At 42.8% G+C, this 17,371-nt stretch overlaps 1 protein-coding gene across 1 annotated transcript in view; it reads right to left on the bottom strand.

Moving 5' to 3' along the window:
- Nucleotides 1-16,348, bottom strand: part of ECE2 (endothelin converting enzyme 2) — a 130,000-nt gene extending 113,652 nt beyond the window's left edge. Inside the window, exon 1 of the mRNA XM_058189158.1 lies at nt 16,316-16,348. Coding sequence (XP_058045141.1) covers nt 16,316-16,348 — 33 coding nt within the window. The remainder of the gene's footprint in view (nt 1-16,315) is intronic.
- Between the last annotated feature and the right edge of the window lie 1,023 nt (nt 16,349-17,371).

Here is a 17,371-nt window from a genome sequence, read left to right as displayed (position 1 = left end):
AGGAATACATGTTTATGTAAATATGTATAATCACATTAGACCAGGGGTAGTCAACCTTTTTATTTTATACCTACCGCCCACTTTTGCATCTCTGTTAGTAGTAAAATTTTCTAACCGCCCACCAGTTCCACAGTAATGTGCCATGTATCGTTGTCTGCGCATGCCTCTCATCCATCGTAGATTGGGTTGGGGGGGGGAGGGCGCTGACTACCAGCTCTTTGGGTACAATGGGACGAATTACATCCATGCGGGCACTATTACAGCTGGGTGGTGTGGGGGGAGATGCGCGAGCTATTCTGGAACGAGGCTCTTTGGTTTGCGGTCGCACTATAGCGCCATTTACTTTCACTTACGTAACGTGAACTAAACTTATGTGCGGCCGATACAAATAGTATATTTTCAGAAATTTAAATTGTCACGGGGAATTTTATGAAAACCTAATGAAAATGTTTTTAAATAATGCTATGAAAAGTTTTTAAAAAGTCAATTAAATTTAAAAAAAAGAAAGTGCTTCAGTATCGGACAAAACCCCTACCGCCCACCATGAAAGCTGGAATAGCCCACTAGTGGGCGGTAGGGTCCAGGTTGACTACCACTGGATTAGACCATGTAAGTTTGACTAACGTAGTAATTTTTATTTGTATTAGTATTGATTTTGTATCAAAATGTATGATGTTCAGGCACCACACTGCCCACGCGACGATATTGATGATATTGATGTATGTTTAAAAATTTTAAAAAAAAATTTACCTCAAAAAAAAAAGAAAAGAAAAGAAAGATACATCACTCAGCAGGATATCCAGAATGAACCGAACCAAACCCAGAAAGGATTAGATAAGATACCTCAGCTTGTCAGAATCCACTGCTAGGAGAGCTAATCACGGCCTAAAAACTTGAGGTCATTATTTATTAAACCTGCAATATAACAATAAGAGATCTAAATAGCTTTTTCAGCCTCTTATAAAACGCAGCCACCCCACTGTGGGCCCTCCTGGTTTTTTTATGCTTTCATCTTGTGAGCCACCGCTTTGTAGTTTTCTCTCTGGAGGAAACATGAGGGTAAGGAAATCAGAAGGCAGGAAAGCGAGAAAAACAACAGAATCTCAAGATATCAAATGACATCCACGGGACTGCACCACGCACCTCGTTCAGTACCCTTCCAGCCAAGATCTGATGTTACAAGAAAAGAAAATGGAATCGAATAACAAAGAGTCGGAAGGGACCTTGGAGGTCTTCTAGTCCAACCCGCTGCTTAGGCAGGAAACCCGCCGCCTGTCAGTCCTGGAAGCCATCTTTTATTTTGGATCTTCAGGACTGCCAGGCGTCGGGTTTCCTGCGTTCCTTCATTGGGGGTGTTACTTGGGACCCTGACAATGCCACTTCAGGCAGTTACAGATGGCCCCCGACGTACAACAGTTCATTTAGGGACCGTTTGAAGCAGTGGTAGTATTCAGCCAGTTCTATCCGGTTCGGGTGAACCGGTAGTGGCGGTTGCGGGAAGCTCTGCTCACTTGCCTGGACGTCATCACATCCCGTTTTTTATGCTCTGCACATGCACGAAAGGCTCTGCGCATGCGCGAAGGTGCAAAGCCAGCATGCACACACACACACACCAGAGGTGGGTTTCAGCAGGTTCTGACCAGTTCTGGAGAACCGGTAGCGGAAATTTTGAGTAGTTCGGAGAACCGGTAGTAAAAATTCTGACTGGCCCCGCCCCCATCTATTCTCTGCCTCCCGAGTCCCAGCTGATCGGGAGGAAATGGGGATTTTGCAGTAACCTTCCCCTGCCACGCCCACCAAGCCACACCCACCAAGCCATGCCACACCCACCAAGCCACACCCACAGAACCGGTAGTAAAAACAATTTGAAACCGACCACTGGCACACATGCTCGCATTTGCAAACCAGTAGTGAAGGTATGTGAATACCACCCCTGGTTCAAAGTTACGACGGCACAGGAAACAACCATGTTAGTAACTTAACAACTGCAGAGATTTACTTAACAACTTGTGGCAAGAAAGGTCTTAACGGGGGGGGAATCACCTAACAAACGTCTCACTTAGCAACAGAGATGTTGGACTCCGTTGTGGTCATAAGTCGAGGAATGCCTGGATTTTAAAGGGAGAAAGACAGCTGAGATTAAGGCCGCATTGAAGAAAGAAGGTGCCAGATGGCAGTTTGGTAGAGGGAAGAAATGCACATTTTGGGGGTCTTTGTATAAACCAGGGGTAGTCAACCTTTTTATACCTACCGCCCACTTTTGTATCTCTGTTAGTAGTAAAATTTTCAAACCACCCACCAGTTCCACAGTAATGCGCCGTGTATCGTTGTCTGCGCATGCCTCTCGTGCATCGTGGATTGGGTTTGGGGGGGGCGCCAGCTACCAGCTCTGCTTCTCTGTTACAGCTGGGTGGTGTGGGGGGAGATGTGTGAGCTATTCTGGGACGAGGCTCTTTTGTTTGCGGTCGCACTATAGCACCATTTAGTTTCACTTACGTAACGCGAACTAAACTTATCCGCGGGCGATACAAATAGTCTATTTTCAGAAATTTAAATTGTCCAGGGGAATTTTATGAAAACCTAATGAAAATGTTTTTAAATAATGCTATGAAAAGTTTTTAAAAAGTCAATTAAATTTTAAAAAAGGAAAGTGCTTCAGTATCGGACAAAACTCCTACCGCCCACCATGAAAGCTGGAACGTCCGCTAGTGGGCGGTAGGGACCAGGTTGACTACCACTGGTATCGATCCAAATCAAGTACAGGGAGCTCTCAACTTACAACAGTTTGTGTAGTGACCGTTCAAAGTTACAAGAGCGCTGAAAAATGTGACTTATTGTCGTTTTGCACACATTGGACCATTGTTGTGTCCCCCCAGTTACCTGATCAAAATTCAGATGCTTGGCAACTGGCTCATATTTACGATGGTTGTAATGTCCGGCGGTCTTTGTTATCTATGACTTTCGCTCAAACAAAGTCAAAGGTGGGAAAACCAGTTTCGCTTAATAACCATGTTACTAACAACTGGGGCAAGAAAAGTAGAAAAATGTGGCAAGATTTACTTAACAAGTTCATTTCGCCGCGAACTGAAAACATATCTATTTTTTCGTGCAGGACTGGCATAGAATTTTTAGATGATTTTATGGGTTTTTAATTTTTTTAATTAGCTTTTTAGGGTTTTAAATGTATTTTAATAGTTGGGCCAAATTTAAATAAGTTTTTTAGCTATGGTTTTTATTTGTATTGTATGTGTTTGATTGTTGTTTTTATTTGGCTGTTAACCACCCTAAGTCCTTCGAGAGAAGGGTGGTATACAAATTAAAATATTATTATTATTATTATTATTATTATTATTATTATTATTATTATTATTATTATTATTATTATTATTATTATTATTATTATTATTATTATTATTATTAACAACTATCTCGCTTGACAATTGAAATTTTGAGCTCAATTGTGGTGGTAAGTCAAGGACCATGGGCATACCTTTAGTATAAGGTAAAGGTTCCCCTCGCACATACATGCTAGTCGTTCCCGACTCTAGGGGGCGGTGCTCATCTCCGTTTCAAAGCTGAAGAGCCAGCGCTGTCCGAAGACGTCTCCGTGGTCACGTGGCCGGCATGACTCAATGTCAAAGGCGCATGGAATGCTGTTACCTTCCCACTATTTTTCTACTTGCATTTTTTACCTGCTTTCGAACTGCTACGTTGGCAGAAGCTGGGACGAGTAACGGGAGCTCACTCTGTTATGCGGCACTAGGGATTCAAACCGCTGAACTGCCGACCTTTCGATCGACAAGCTCTGCGTCTTAGCCACTGAGCCACCAGGTAAAAGGGCTTTGCGAATAACCTTGAGGAACAGGAGGAAGAACCAGAGCCAAGTCAATGCTCAGATAAGAGAAATTTGAGTTCAAAGTGGAATGGAAACCAGAAAAAGCATCTCAGCTGGCTGACTGCAGAAATTCCGAGAGTTGAAATCCATACATCCCAAAATTGTTGAGATTGAGAAACACCAATCTGCTCAACCTGCTCCAAGTCCAATAGAATAGAACAGAATAGAACAGAATAGAAAATATGGAATGGAATGGAATAGAATAGAATAGAATAGAATAGAATAGAATAGAATAGAATAGAATAGAATAGAATAGAATAGAAAATACGGAATGGAATGGAATAGAATAGAATAGAATAGAATAGAATAGAATAGAATAGAATAGAATAGAATAGAATAGAATAGAATAGAATAGAAAATATGGAATGGAATGGAATGGAATGGAATGGAATGGAATGGAATAGAATAGAATAGAATAGAATAGAATAGAAAATATGGAATGGAATAGAATAGAATAGAATAGAATAGAATAGAATAGAATAGAATAGAAAATATGGAATGGAATAGAATAGAATAGAATAGAATAGAATAGAATAGAATAGAATAGAATAGAATAGAATAGAAAATATGGAATGGAATGAAATAGAATAGAAAATACGGAATGGAATGGAATAGAATAGAATAGAATAGAATAGAATAGAATAGAATAGAATAGAATAGAATAGAATATATGGAATGGAATGGAATGGAATGGAATAGCATAGCATAGCATAGCATAGCATAGCATAGAATAGCATAGAATAGAATAGAATAGAATAGAAAATATGGAATAGAATAGAATAGAATAGAATAGAATAGAATAGAAAATATGGAATGGAATGGAATTGAATAGAATAGAAAATATGGAATGGAATAGAATGGAATGGAATGGAATAGAATAGAATAGAATAGAATAGAATAGAATAGAATAGAATAGAATAGAAAATATGGAATGGAATGGAATGGGATGGAATGGAATAGAATAGAATAGAATAGAATGGAATAGAATAGAAAATATGGAATGGAATAGAATGGAATGGAATGGAATGGCATAGCATAGCATAGAATAGAATAGAATAGAATAGAATAGAATAGAATAGAATAGAATAGAATAGAATAGAAAATATGGAATGGAATGGAATGGAATAGAATAGAATAGAAAATATGGAATGGAATAGAATGGAATGGAATGGAATAGAATAGAATAGAATAGAATAGAATAGAATAGAATAGAATAGAATAGAATAGAATAGAATAGAAAATATGGAATGGAATGAAATAGAATAGAAAATATGGAATGGAATGGAATGGAATGGAATGGAGTAGAATAGAATAGAATAGAAAATATGGAATGGAATGGAATGGAATGGAATGGAATAGCATAGCATAGCATAGCATAGCATAGCATAGAATAGAATAGAATAGAATAGAATAGAATAGAATAGAAAATATGGAATGGAATGGAATGGAATAGAATAGAATAGAAAATATGGAATGGAATAGAATGGAATGGAATGGAATAGCATAGAATAGAATAGAATAGAATAGAATAGAATAGAATAGAATAGAATAGAATAGAATAGAATAGAATAGAATAGAATAGAATAGAAAATATGGAATGGAATGAAATAGAATAGAAAATATGGAATGGAATGGAATGGGATGGAATGGAATAGAATAGAATAGAATAGAATGGAATAGAATAGAAAATATGGAATGGAATAGAATGGAATGGAATGGAATAGAATAGAATAGAATAGAATAGAATAGAATGGAATAGAATAGAAAATATGGAATGGAATAGAATGGAATGGAATGGAATAGCATAGCATAGCATAGCATAGCATAGAATAGAATAGAATAGAATAGAATAGAATAGAATAGACTAGAATAGAAAATATGGAATGGAATGGAATGGAATGGCATGGCATGGCATGGCATAGCATAGCATAGCATAGCATAGCATAGCATAGCATAGCATAGCATAGCATAGCATAGAATAGAATAGAAAATATGGAATGGAACTCTCGCTTAGAAATTTTTGGGCTCAGCTGTGGTTGTAAGTTGAGGACTACCTATATTTGTAACTGAGGGTTGACCTATGCGGTCCTTGGTTCTCTCTCTCAGTTTGGTGGTTTTCCTGCAGATGTCTTATTACCCTACTAGATAACGCCATCAGTGCTGATGATGTTACCTAGTTTGGTAATGAAGCATCTGCAAAAAGCTCAGGAAACAGCAAGGACTCCATGTGCTGGGAATTGCCCAAGTGCCAATAGGACTCACCACCAATCAGTGCTGATGTTATTACCTAGTTTGGTAATGAAACGTCTGCAAGAAAACCACCAAGCCCAGATAGCACCAAGGACTCCACACACGCTGGGAATTGCCCAAGTGTCAAAAGGACTCACCAGCAACCAACCATGTCTAGACAGAAGCTCTTCAAAACCTCCTATATAATTCTACCAGTCGTCTTTTGCGACATAAAAACCCGATTCAAAGGCTGCTGTATTATCTCCCTCCCTCCACCTCTTATTTACGCTGCCGTTTCTAATTTGCAGAAATGGCCCGATTGCAAGACAGAATTGGCCTTTCATGAGCCTCTCTTCTTTCAGCGCTTGGTTATTCAAAACCTGCCTCTCTCTCTCGCCCTTCCTTGCATGACGGCTCCCCCGTCTCCATTCATTCTTCTCATTTTCTTCCTTCCATCTGAATTTGAGAATAAGATCTTTCTGTCCTCTCAGCCTGGCTGTTTGCGACGCCCGCATCTTGCACAGTTCACCGCCTTTAGCAACCTGGGAGATTTTATTGGGTTGGCTCCCCATAAATTTTATAAAAGACTTTATTTTTTATTTTATTTGTGTGTGTGTGTGTGTTATTTTATTTATTTATTATTTAATCGCATTTTTATACCGCCCTATCTCCCAAGGGACTCAGGGCAGTTTACAGCCTAATAAAAACCTACATATAAATACAAAATAAAACACCAATTAAAAAACTTATTAAATAAGGCCGAATATTAAAAATTACAATAAGATAATAAAACCCCGTTAAAACCAAATTTAAAATTTGAAATTCTAGTCCAGTCCTGCGCAAATAAATAGATGTGTCTTAAGCTCGCGGCGAAAGGTTCGAAGGTCAGGAAGGCCAGCAGCCTCAGTTAAAAACCCAGAAGATTCACTAAATAAATAAATAAATAAATACAGTCTTTCAATCTCAAAGCTTGAAAGAACAATTTATGTTGTTCCTACTGCATATAAAGTGACTGTTGTAACCCAGGCCCAAGTAGGTAGTATTAGACGCAACCAGTTCAAAAACAAACAGACTTTATTAGAACAGCTGAGAATTAACTCATTCTCAGCGTCATCCAAATTAAATCAAAGCAAATTCTTCATAACACAATTCCTCAGTCTTATCACCAACCTTGGTCTAATTAGACAAACTGCCAAAGGCTTTTCTTGGCAAAAGTTCCAAAAGCAGAAGACGCCGACAAGAAATAAATGCAGCAAGACAAGGAGCAAGGCTATCAAAGTTGTTTTCCGACAAAGAGCCCAAACGCTGTTGCTGGTCTTTTAAGCCTTATGGGAGGGGCCAATCATCTCTTGGCCCTACTCCGGAGTAGTCCTCTTTATTATTACTATTACTACTACTACTACTACTACTACTACTACTACTACTACTATTATTATTATTATTATTATTATTATTATTATTATTATTATTATTATTATTATTATTATTATTATTATATCAAGAGTTGGAAGGGACCTTGGAGGTCTTCTAGCCCAACCCCCTGCCCAGGCAGGAAACCCTACACCATTTCAGACAAATGGCTATCCAACATTTTCTTAAAAATTTCCAGTGTTTGAGCATTGACAACTTCTGCAGGCAAGTTGTTCCACTGATCAATTGTTCTAACTGTCAGGAAATTTCTCCTTAATTCTAGGTTGCTTCTCTCCTTGATTAGTTTCCACCCATTGCTTCTTGTTCTACCCTCAGGTGCTTTGGAGAATAGTTTGACTCCCTCTTCTTTGTGGCAACCCCTTAGATATTGGAACACAGCTATCATGTCTCCCCTAGTCCTTCTTTTCATTAAACTAAGCATACCGAGTTCCTGCAACCGTTCTTCATATGTTTTAGCCTCCAGTCCCCTAATCATCTTCGCTGCTCTTCTCTGCACTCTTTCTAGAGTCTCAACATACTTTGCTTGAGCTGCTCTTGCCTTCTGGCAGCTCTTCTCATGCGTGCATTAGGAACAGGCTCCTCCTGTTCCTCTGCTTCACTACTGTCAGCCTCTGGAGGCTCCGGAGTCCGCACATCACTCCCCGATGGCCCTGGCCCCACCTCAGCCTCTGATGCAGAGCCTCATCCGGGCCTTCCCCAGCCTCCAGGACTGGCCCACGCTCTTCCTCAGCCTCATCGCTGTCCAACTCCGTTGCCAGCTCTGCAGGCTGCTGGCGGACCACAACAGTGACTTATTTTTCCGTCTTTCAGTTACAGGTAGTTCTTGACTTATGACCATAATTGAGGACTGGAACTTCTGTTGCTAATCCATCTGGTTGTTAGCGGAGCTACATTGAGTGATGTATGATCTTTCTTGCCACCTGTCGTGTCCCACTCCTCCGCTGACGGCTGGGTCAGGGAAATCCGAATCAGGCTTGCCTCTGCAGCTCTGCCCAAAGTCCTGGCAAAGTCCTCAGAGCAGGCAGGAGACCAGTAAGTGACTTCAGCAAGGTAAGTTCGACTTTTGCCTGACTCAGAGACTGCCAGAAAGTAGATCCTTTATATAGGCCATGGGGTGTGGCTCCATGACTCAGCACTCATTAAGGCCTGCCCCTCCCTTCCTTCTGTTGCCTCCGCCTCTCCAATCTTCTGATGCGAGGATTACTCCAATCAGCTGTTGTTGGGAGTAAACCCTCCTCAGGCTCACCTGCTGTGGAGGAGGGGGAGGGGTCTAGCTGCTCCGTTTGCCTGGGCATGGAGTCAGGGCTGGGGCAGGGAGATGCTCCTTCTTCTGCAGTTTGTGTGGGCATGGAGCCAGGACTTGGGCCGGGAGGCATACATTCCTCAGTGTTCGGGAGCAGGTAAGAAGGCCCCGGCTGCTCTGAGGGCGGGCAAGACACAACACCACCATTGTCAAGCAAACCTAGTTTTCCCCCCAGTGAACTTTCCTTGCGGTGGAAGTGAAGGAGCCGTGGTGGTGCAGTGGTTAGAATGCAGTATTGCAGCTCTGCCGATTGCCAGCAGTTTGATCCTGACTGGCTTCCTGATTGACTCAGCCTTCCGAGGTCTGTAAAATGAGGAGCCAGGTTGTTGAGGGGAGGCAAATAGCCTGACTCCGTAAACTGTTTAGAGAGGGCTGTAAAGCATTATGAAGCGGTATATAAGTCAAAGTGTTATTGCTATTATTATTGTTGGAAGTGGTCTGGGAATGGTGATCCATCACCATCCTAAATCCAACGCCTGAATTGCAATCTCGTGACCGTGAGGATGCTGAGATGGTCGTAAGTCTGAGGACCAGTTGCAAGCCACATTTTTCAGCCCCGTTGTAATTTGTCTATTTATGTATTTAGGACATAATTTAGGGGCCGGGATAGCTCAGGCAGTAGAGAAGCCTGTTATTAGAACACAGAGCCTGCAATTACTGCAGGTTCGAGCCCGGCCCAAGGTTGACTCAGCCTTCCACCCTTTATAAGGTAGGTAAAATGAGGACCCAGATTGTTGGGGGGGCAATAAGTTGACTTTGTAAAAAAATATACAAATAGAATGAGACTATTGCCTTATACATTGTAAGCCGCCCTGAGTCTTCGGAGAAGGGCGGGGTATAAATGTAAACAAAAAAAAAAAATTGTGTGTGGTTCCCCAGAGTCATGTGATCCCCACTTGTAACCTTCCCAGCCGGATTCCAACAAGCGGTCAATGGAAGAAGCCAGATTCGCATAGCAATGGCATGATTTACTTAACAATTGCCGTGATTCACTTAGTAACCATGGCAAAAAAGGGCCATAAACTGGGGTACAAATCCTTTAACAATTGCCTTGCTTAGCCACAGAAATTTTGGGCTCAGTTGTGGTCATAAGTCAAGGACCACCTGTAGCTCAGTAGAAACCGGAATAAGAAAGGAGAAAGGGACAGGAGAAAAAATTCTCTCTATATATATTATATTAGTATGTATTATATTAGTGATAATATATGATAAAGAAATTTGTTACAGGTAGTCCGTGACTTACAACAGTTCATTTAGTGACCGTTTGACGTTACAACGGCACCATTTTTCACTGCAGCATCCCCATGGGTCACGTGATTTACATTCGGATGTTTGACAACTGGTTCATATTTACGACGGACGCAGTGTCCTGGGGTCACGTGACTTTTATGACTTTCTGATAAGCAAAGTCAATGGGGAAGCCAAATTCACTAAACAACCATGTTACTCACTTAACAACTCCAGTGATCTGCACACTCTACAATGTGCAAGACAAATGCTCTGTCCTACACATTGGCAAAAAAAAATAATCAGAACACCAAATACAAGCTGGACGGATACGACCTAAAAGACTAAACCCTCACTCTGTCAAAAACCTTGGAATACTCATCTCAAACGATCGAAGTGCCAGAGCTCACTGGAACAGCATTGCTAAAAAGGCACTAAAAGTTGTTAACCTCATCTTGCGTAGCTTCTTCTCCGTTAATATTGAACTGCAAACTAGGGCATGCAAAACTTTTGCCAGACCAATTCTTGAATACAGCTCATCTGTATGGAACCCACACTGCATATCGGACATTAATACAATCGAACGTGTCCAGAGATATTTCACAAGAAGAGTCCTCCACTCCTCCGCTCGCAACAAAATACCTTACGACATCAGACTCGAAATTTTGGGCTTAGACAACTTAGAACTTCGCCGTCTTCAGTCCAACCTAAGCACAGTACATAAAATCATCTCCTACAATATCCTACCAGCCAATGACTACTTCAGCTTCAACCAAAACAGTACAAGAGCACACAATAGATACAAACGCATGGTAAACCGATCCAAACTTGATTGCAGAAAATACGACTTCAGTAACAGAGTGGTCAACGCCTGGCATGCACTACCTAATTTCTGTGGTTTCTTCCCCAAATCCCCAAAACTTTAACCTTAGATTGTCTACTGTAGACCTCACCCCATTCCTAAGAAGTCTTTAAGGGGCGTGCGTAAGCGAACCAGCATGGCTACGTCTCTGTCCTAATATTTTCTTTTTTTCTTTATTCGTAAAAAAAATGACAATAAAGCTTATCTTGTCTTGTCTTGTCTTGTCTTGTCTTGTCCTGTCCTATCCTATCCTATCCTATCCTATCCTATCCTATCCTATCCTATCCTATCCTATCCTATCCTATCCTATCCTATCCTATCCTATCCTATCCTATCCTATCCTATCCTAATGAGATGAGCTTATGGTCTTCCAATAGTAGACATATCCCTATGACCTCTCGTTTTTACTAATTCCTGATGGCACAGAAGGTGTTGGACACCTTCTAAGGAAGTTCTCACCTTTCTTAAAATGTTCTTTTCATTGCTGCTTATGAACCTATACTGATGGGTTCCCTGCTTCATTCCGCCTTGGAAGAAAAGCCACAATTTACAAAGTTCCCAGTGAACTGACGCCTGCACCAGGAAGTCCATGCCATGGTGACAAAGCAGGCTGGGATAAATATCCTTACTAATAAGTCATTAGGGAGGGAGGAATCGGAGTCACTTTTTCCATGAGATAGGCAACCACATGAATTTGATGAATAAATCAACCAATAAACTTGGAAGGCGACATAGGAACCTACAATCAGAAGAACCCTCCAATGGGATTAGCTGAAATCTTGAAATGGATCCTCCTATAAGATATAATGGTCACCTGGATGGGACATTCAGAAAACTACTAGAATAATAGACGAGACAAGACAAGACTAGAGAAAAGAAATAGGAGTAGAGTAGAGTAGAGTAGAGTAGGATAGGATAGGATAGGATAGGATAGGATAGAATAGCAATAGCAATTGCAATAGCAATAGCACTTAGACTTATATACCACTTCATAGTGCTTTTACAGCCCTCTCTAAGTGGTTTACAGAGTCAGCCTATTGACCCCAACAATCTGGATCCTCATTTTATCTACCTCAGAAGGATGGAAGGCTGAGTCAACCTTGAGCCTGGTGAGATTTGAACTGCCAAACCGCAGCTAGCAGTCAGCTGAAGTAGCTCTAACTACTGCGCCACCTCAGCTCAGACTAGACTAAACTTGACTAGAACAGAATAAGAACAGAACAGAACAGAATAAATTGGAGGGAGTGGAATAGAATAGAATAGAATAGAATAGAATAGAATAGAATAGAATAGAATAGAATAGAACAGAATAAATTGGAGGGAGTGGAATAGAATAGAATATTATAGAATATTATAGAATAGAATAGAGAATTCTATTCTATAAGTATATTCTATTCTTATAGAATAGAGTGGAATATTATATTATATTATATTATATTATATAGAATAGAATAGAATAGAATAGAATAGAATAGAATAGAATAGAATAGAATAGAATAGAATAGAATAGAATAGAATATTTATTGGCCAAGTGTGATTGAACACACAAGGAATTTGTCTTGGTGCATATGCTCTCAGTGTACAAAGAAGAAAAGATACGTTCATCAAGGTACAACATTTACAACACATTATAGAATAGAATAGAATAGAATAGAATAGAATAGAATAGAATAGAATAGAATAGAATAGAATAGAATAGAATAGAATAATAACTACTGAATCAGACTCCTGGTGAAGAACACATAATACCTCTTCCCTGCAAACCCTCTTCTTGTGTATCTCCCATCATAGTTTATTTTTATTTTTTTTATTTGCATTTATATCCCGCCCTTCTCCGAAGACTCAGGGCGGCTTACACTATGTTAGCAATAATCTTCATTCTATTTGTATATTTATATACAAAGTCAACTTATTGCCCCCAACAATCTGGGTCCTCATTTTACCTACCTTATAAAGGATGGAAGGCTGAGTCAACCTTGGGCCTGGTGGGACTAGAACATGCAGTAATTGCAGGCAGCTGTGTTAATAACAGACTGTCTTAGCAGTCTGAGCCACAGAGGCCCTTTTCAAGATTGGGTTGATCACAGTAACCTGGTTGGACTACCAGGAGATCAAATCTGTCAATCCTAAAGGAAATCAATCTTGACGGTTCTTTGGAAGGACAGATCCTGAAGCCGAAGCTCAAATCCTTTGGCCACCTAATGAGAAGAGGGGACTCATTGGAGAAGATGCCCGATATTGGGAAAAATGGAAAGAAAAAGGGGAAGAAGGGGATGGCAGAGGGTGAGATGGTTAGATGGTTGATGCAATGAATGTGAATTTGGACATATTCCAGAACAGGGGAGGAGAGGGGAGCTTGGAGTGCTGCTGTCCATGGGGTCATGAAGATTCAGGCACAGGGGCGAAATCCAGCAGGTTCTCACAGGTTCTGGAGAACCGGTAGCGGAAATTTTGAGCAGTTCGGAGAACCAGCAAATACCACCTCTGGCTGGCCCCAGAGTGGGGTGGGAATGGAGATTTTGCAATATCCTTCCTCTAGGAGTGGGGTGGGAATGGAGATTTATTTATTTATTTTATTTTGTCACAACAGTATATATAAGCATAAGTGTGAAGTAACTATATAATGTATAAGTTTATATATGAGTATAAGTATGTAATAACTATATAAATTGGATATAATTTATATCTTTCCCCTGCCACGCCCACCAAGCCACGCCCACAGAACCGGTAGTTTAAAAAAAAATTGGATTTCAACACTGCTCAGACATGACTTAGCAACTGAACCACCACAACAGCAACAACAACCTGGAAACCAAGCCCAATGAGTTAGTTAAGAAACCAGGGTCTGTTTAAACATAAGAAAAAGAAGAGTTAGGCAAGACAGAGAGAATGGTGGAATGAGTAGGAAAGGACCAATGGACTGATGAAACTTAAAAAAAAGACAGAGAGAGAGAAGATCCAGGTTGACGAGGAAGAATTTTCTGATGGCTGAAGATGGTAAGAAATAGACCAGTTTTCCCCATTGCTGGTAGTTTTCATATGGGGACTGCAAGGGGATAGGTGGGGAGGGGGTACCTACCTCCTAGGATGGTTAAGTGTCTTCCCCCATTGGAGCAGTTCATCTCTACAATCCCTTGTAAATCACTCTAAGGTTTGATGAAAGCCGTCACAAGCTTAGAGCGAATGAATCCTTACTCCCAAACTTAAAACTAATAAATAAATCCTTTCTCCCAAACTACAGAGGAATTATTGAGTCTGTCACTTGCACCTCTATAACTGTCTGGTTCGGTTCTGCAACCCAACAAGAAAAACACAGACTTCAGAGGATAATTAGAACTGCAGAAAAAATAATTGCTACCAACCTGCCTTCCATTGAGGACCTGTATACTGCACGAATCAAGAAGAGGGCCGTGAAAATATTTGCAGATCCCTCGCATCCTGGACATAAACTGTTTCAACTCCTACCCTCAAAACGACGCTATAGAGCACTGCACACCAGAACAACTAGACACAAGAACAGTTTTTTCCCGAAGGCCATCACTCTGCTAAACAAATAATTCCCTCAACACTGTCAGACTATTTACTGAATCTGCACTACTATTAATCGTCTCATAGTTCCCATCACCAATCTCTTTCCACTTATGACTGTATGACTATAACTTGTTGCTGGCAATCCTTATGATTTATATTGATATATTGATCATCAATTGTGTTGTAAATGTTGTACCTTGATGAACGTATCTTTTCTTTTATGTACACTGAGAGCATATGCACCAAGACAAATTCCTTGTGTGTCCAATCACACTTGGCCAATAAATTCTATTCTATTCTATTCTATTCTAAAACCAGGATTCCAACAAAAAGACCCTTCTAGGTCAGCATCAAAGTCCGCTTTCGACTTTTATCCAGAGCCCACCAGCTTCAAAAGTTCAGGGACAGACCAGAGCATTTCCAGCTTCCATTGCCCAGTTAGCCTTGGCAATCAGGAAACCACAGGTGTGTGGCCACCTCTGAACCGTCGCCCACCCTCGATACCAGCAAGAGGGCTTATTAATGCTCCGCTATCAAGGGCTTGTTGGGAGAAAAGCCATTTGCAAAAGATGGAAAGGCAAGCAAGGCTAGGAGGCATCAGAAAGGAAGGCTAGGATTGAGGGATGCCCTATGGCAGGGGTCTGCAAACTCGGCTCTTTTAAGACTTGTGGACTTCAACTCCCAGAGTTCCTCAGCCAGCTTTGCTGGCTGAGGGACTCTGGGAGTTGAAGTCCACAAGTCTTAAAAGAGCTGAGTTTGCAGACCCCTGCCCTATGGGGAGTCTCAGTCCTCCAGGTTGTCCCAAAGATGGGATTTTATCTCCAAGAGCAGAGGTGAAATCCAGCAGGTTCTGATAGGTTCTGGAGAACCGGTAGCGGAAATTTTATGCAGTTCAGAGAGCCGGCAAATACCACCTCTGGCTGACCCCAGAGTGGGGTGGGAATGGAGATTTTGCAGTATCCTTTCCCTTCCACGCCCACCAAGTCAAGCCCACGGAACCGGTAGTAAAAAAAAAACACAAAAAAACTGGACTTCACCACTGCCCAAGAGGCAACTGGACTTTCTGCTTTTTCTTCTGAAGACCTTTCGCTTCTCCTCCAAGAAGCTTCCTGAGAACCGAAGAAGCTTCCAGTGGATGAGAAGCAAAAGGTCTTCAAAAGCAAAAAACAGCAAGTCCATTCGCCTCTTGAAAATCATCACCATCATCATCACAAATACTATTGACCACTTGCAATACCTTTTCAGGTATGCAAATACCTTTTCAATGTTCAGTTGATTGAGTTTCATGTTTAATGAATAAAGATAAATAATAATAATAATAATAATAATAATAAAAAAGCACGTTTGGGAGAAATGGACAAGGGCACCCAAGTCCTAGCTTAGACCCTTCGTTGTCCGGGCATCCATCCCAAGGAAGGACTCAAACCAGCCGGGGCCCGGCTTGAAAAAAAGGTCCATGCTCCACAGCCGCCCCCCCCCTCCCTCGCCTCAACTTGCAAGCGGGGAGGGCCGCGCGTGTCCCCGCGTTCAAGACCCATCACGCCCGAGTTTCCCCCCCACCGGACACGGGTGGGTGAGTGGGCGAGTGGGTGCGCAGGAGAGGGATAAAAGTTGCAGGCATGACGTTTGCTTCTCCCCCCCCCAGCCCCCCCCCAATTTAAAAAAGCCTCCCCGCTTTTGGCAGGGCAAAGGGAGGCTTCTTCCTTTGCTTGCCGGCCCTCGGGGGCTCTGCGCTTTTTTTTGCAAAAGCCAAGGTCGGCCCATCGGGCAGCCCCTGGCAGCGGGTTAAGAAGCCGGGTGGGTGGATGGGTGGGCAGCCGCCGTTGTCGCTACTCACGTTGTTGCCGAGCTCCTGGAGAGCCACGCTCATGCTGGCGATCCGGTGGGAAGAAACGGATGGATGGATGGGTGGGTGGGTGGATGGATGGATGGAGGGGGGGGGGACCAACCAACCGGCCGCTGCCGCCTCCTACCTCGGGAGCCAGCCGGGGGCGAGGCGGGCAGGGGCGGTGGCAACGGCGGCGTCCGGCGCTCGGGCCATGCGGAGCCGCTCCGCCAGAGGGGGTGGATGGGCCGGGGACAGGCAGCCGGCTTCTCCCCTCCCGTCCTTTTCCCCGGAGGGCGCCTGCTTCCCCTGATAGGCGGCGGAGGATGATGCCCGGCCGGCGGAGGGCAAAAACTGAGCGCTCGCTCGCTCGTTCGCTGGCTCCCGGAGCCGCGCCCTGCAGGTTGAAGTCAGCGGGCCGCTGGCTCGGCTGCAGCCCGGACGACGAGCCCGAGGAACTGCGGGGGAGCCTCCCGGGGGTTTCTTTCTGTCTCTCCCTCCCTTCCACCTACCCAGCCGGCCTTCGCCTGCCGTTTTTTGGCCGCCCACCTTTCTTGGCCGGGCGGGCGGGCTGGCTGGCTGTGAATGGCGGAGAATGGTCGTCTTAAGCGCGAGATGGCCGGCTCAAGTTTCAAGTCCTCATGGGTGCGGAGCAGCCGCCGCGCGGTCCTTCCCCCACCCCCCCTCCTCCTCCTCCCCCTCCCCCTCCCACAACCCGGCGACCCCTTCGTTGCGAGTCGATAGCCGGGGTTGAGGATGCTTTGGAACCGTAGGGCAAAGTAGCATCGGCATCTTTCCTGACCGCCCCTCTGGTTTTTTAGGATTGATCGTCTCCAAGCCGAGATTTGTCAGCTCAAGTTTCAAGTCCTCATGAGTCCAGAACAGCCTTGCCTTCCTTCCCCTCCCGCCGACCCAAATCCCCTTCCTTTTCGATGGCTTATTTTAGGATTTTATCATCTCCATCATCCTTCCTGCCCCTCTTGTTTTTATGATTTATGGTCTCCAAAGCCGAGATTTGTCGTTTCAAGTTTCAAGTCCTCATGGGTGCAGAGCAGCAGCAGCCGCCCG

This window comes from Ahaetulla prasina, chromosome 6 (genome assembly GCF_028640845.1).
Source record: "Ahaetulla prasina isolate Xishuangbanna chromosome 6, ASM2864084v1, whole genome shotgun sequence".
NCBI classification, from domain to species: domain Eukaryota; kingdom Metazoa; phylum Chordata; class Lepidosauria; order Squamata; family Colubridae; genus Ahaetulla; species Ahaetulla prasina.
This window is presented reverse-complemented; position numbering and strand designations above follow the sequence as displayed.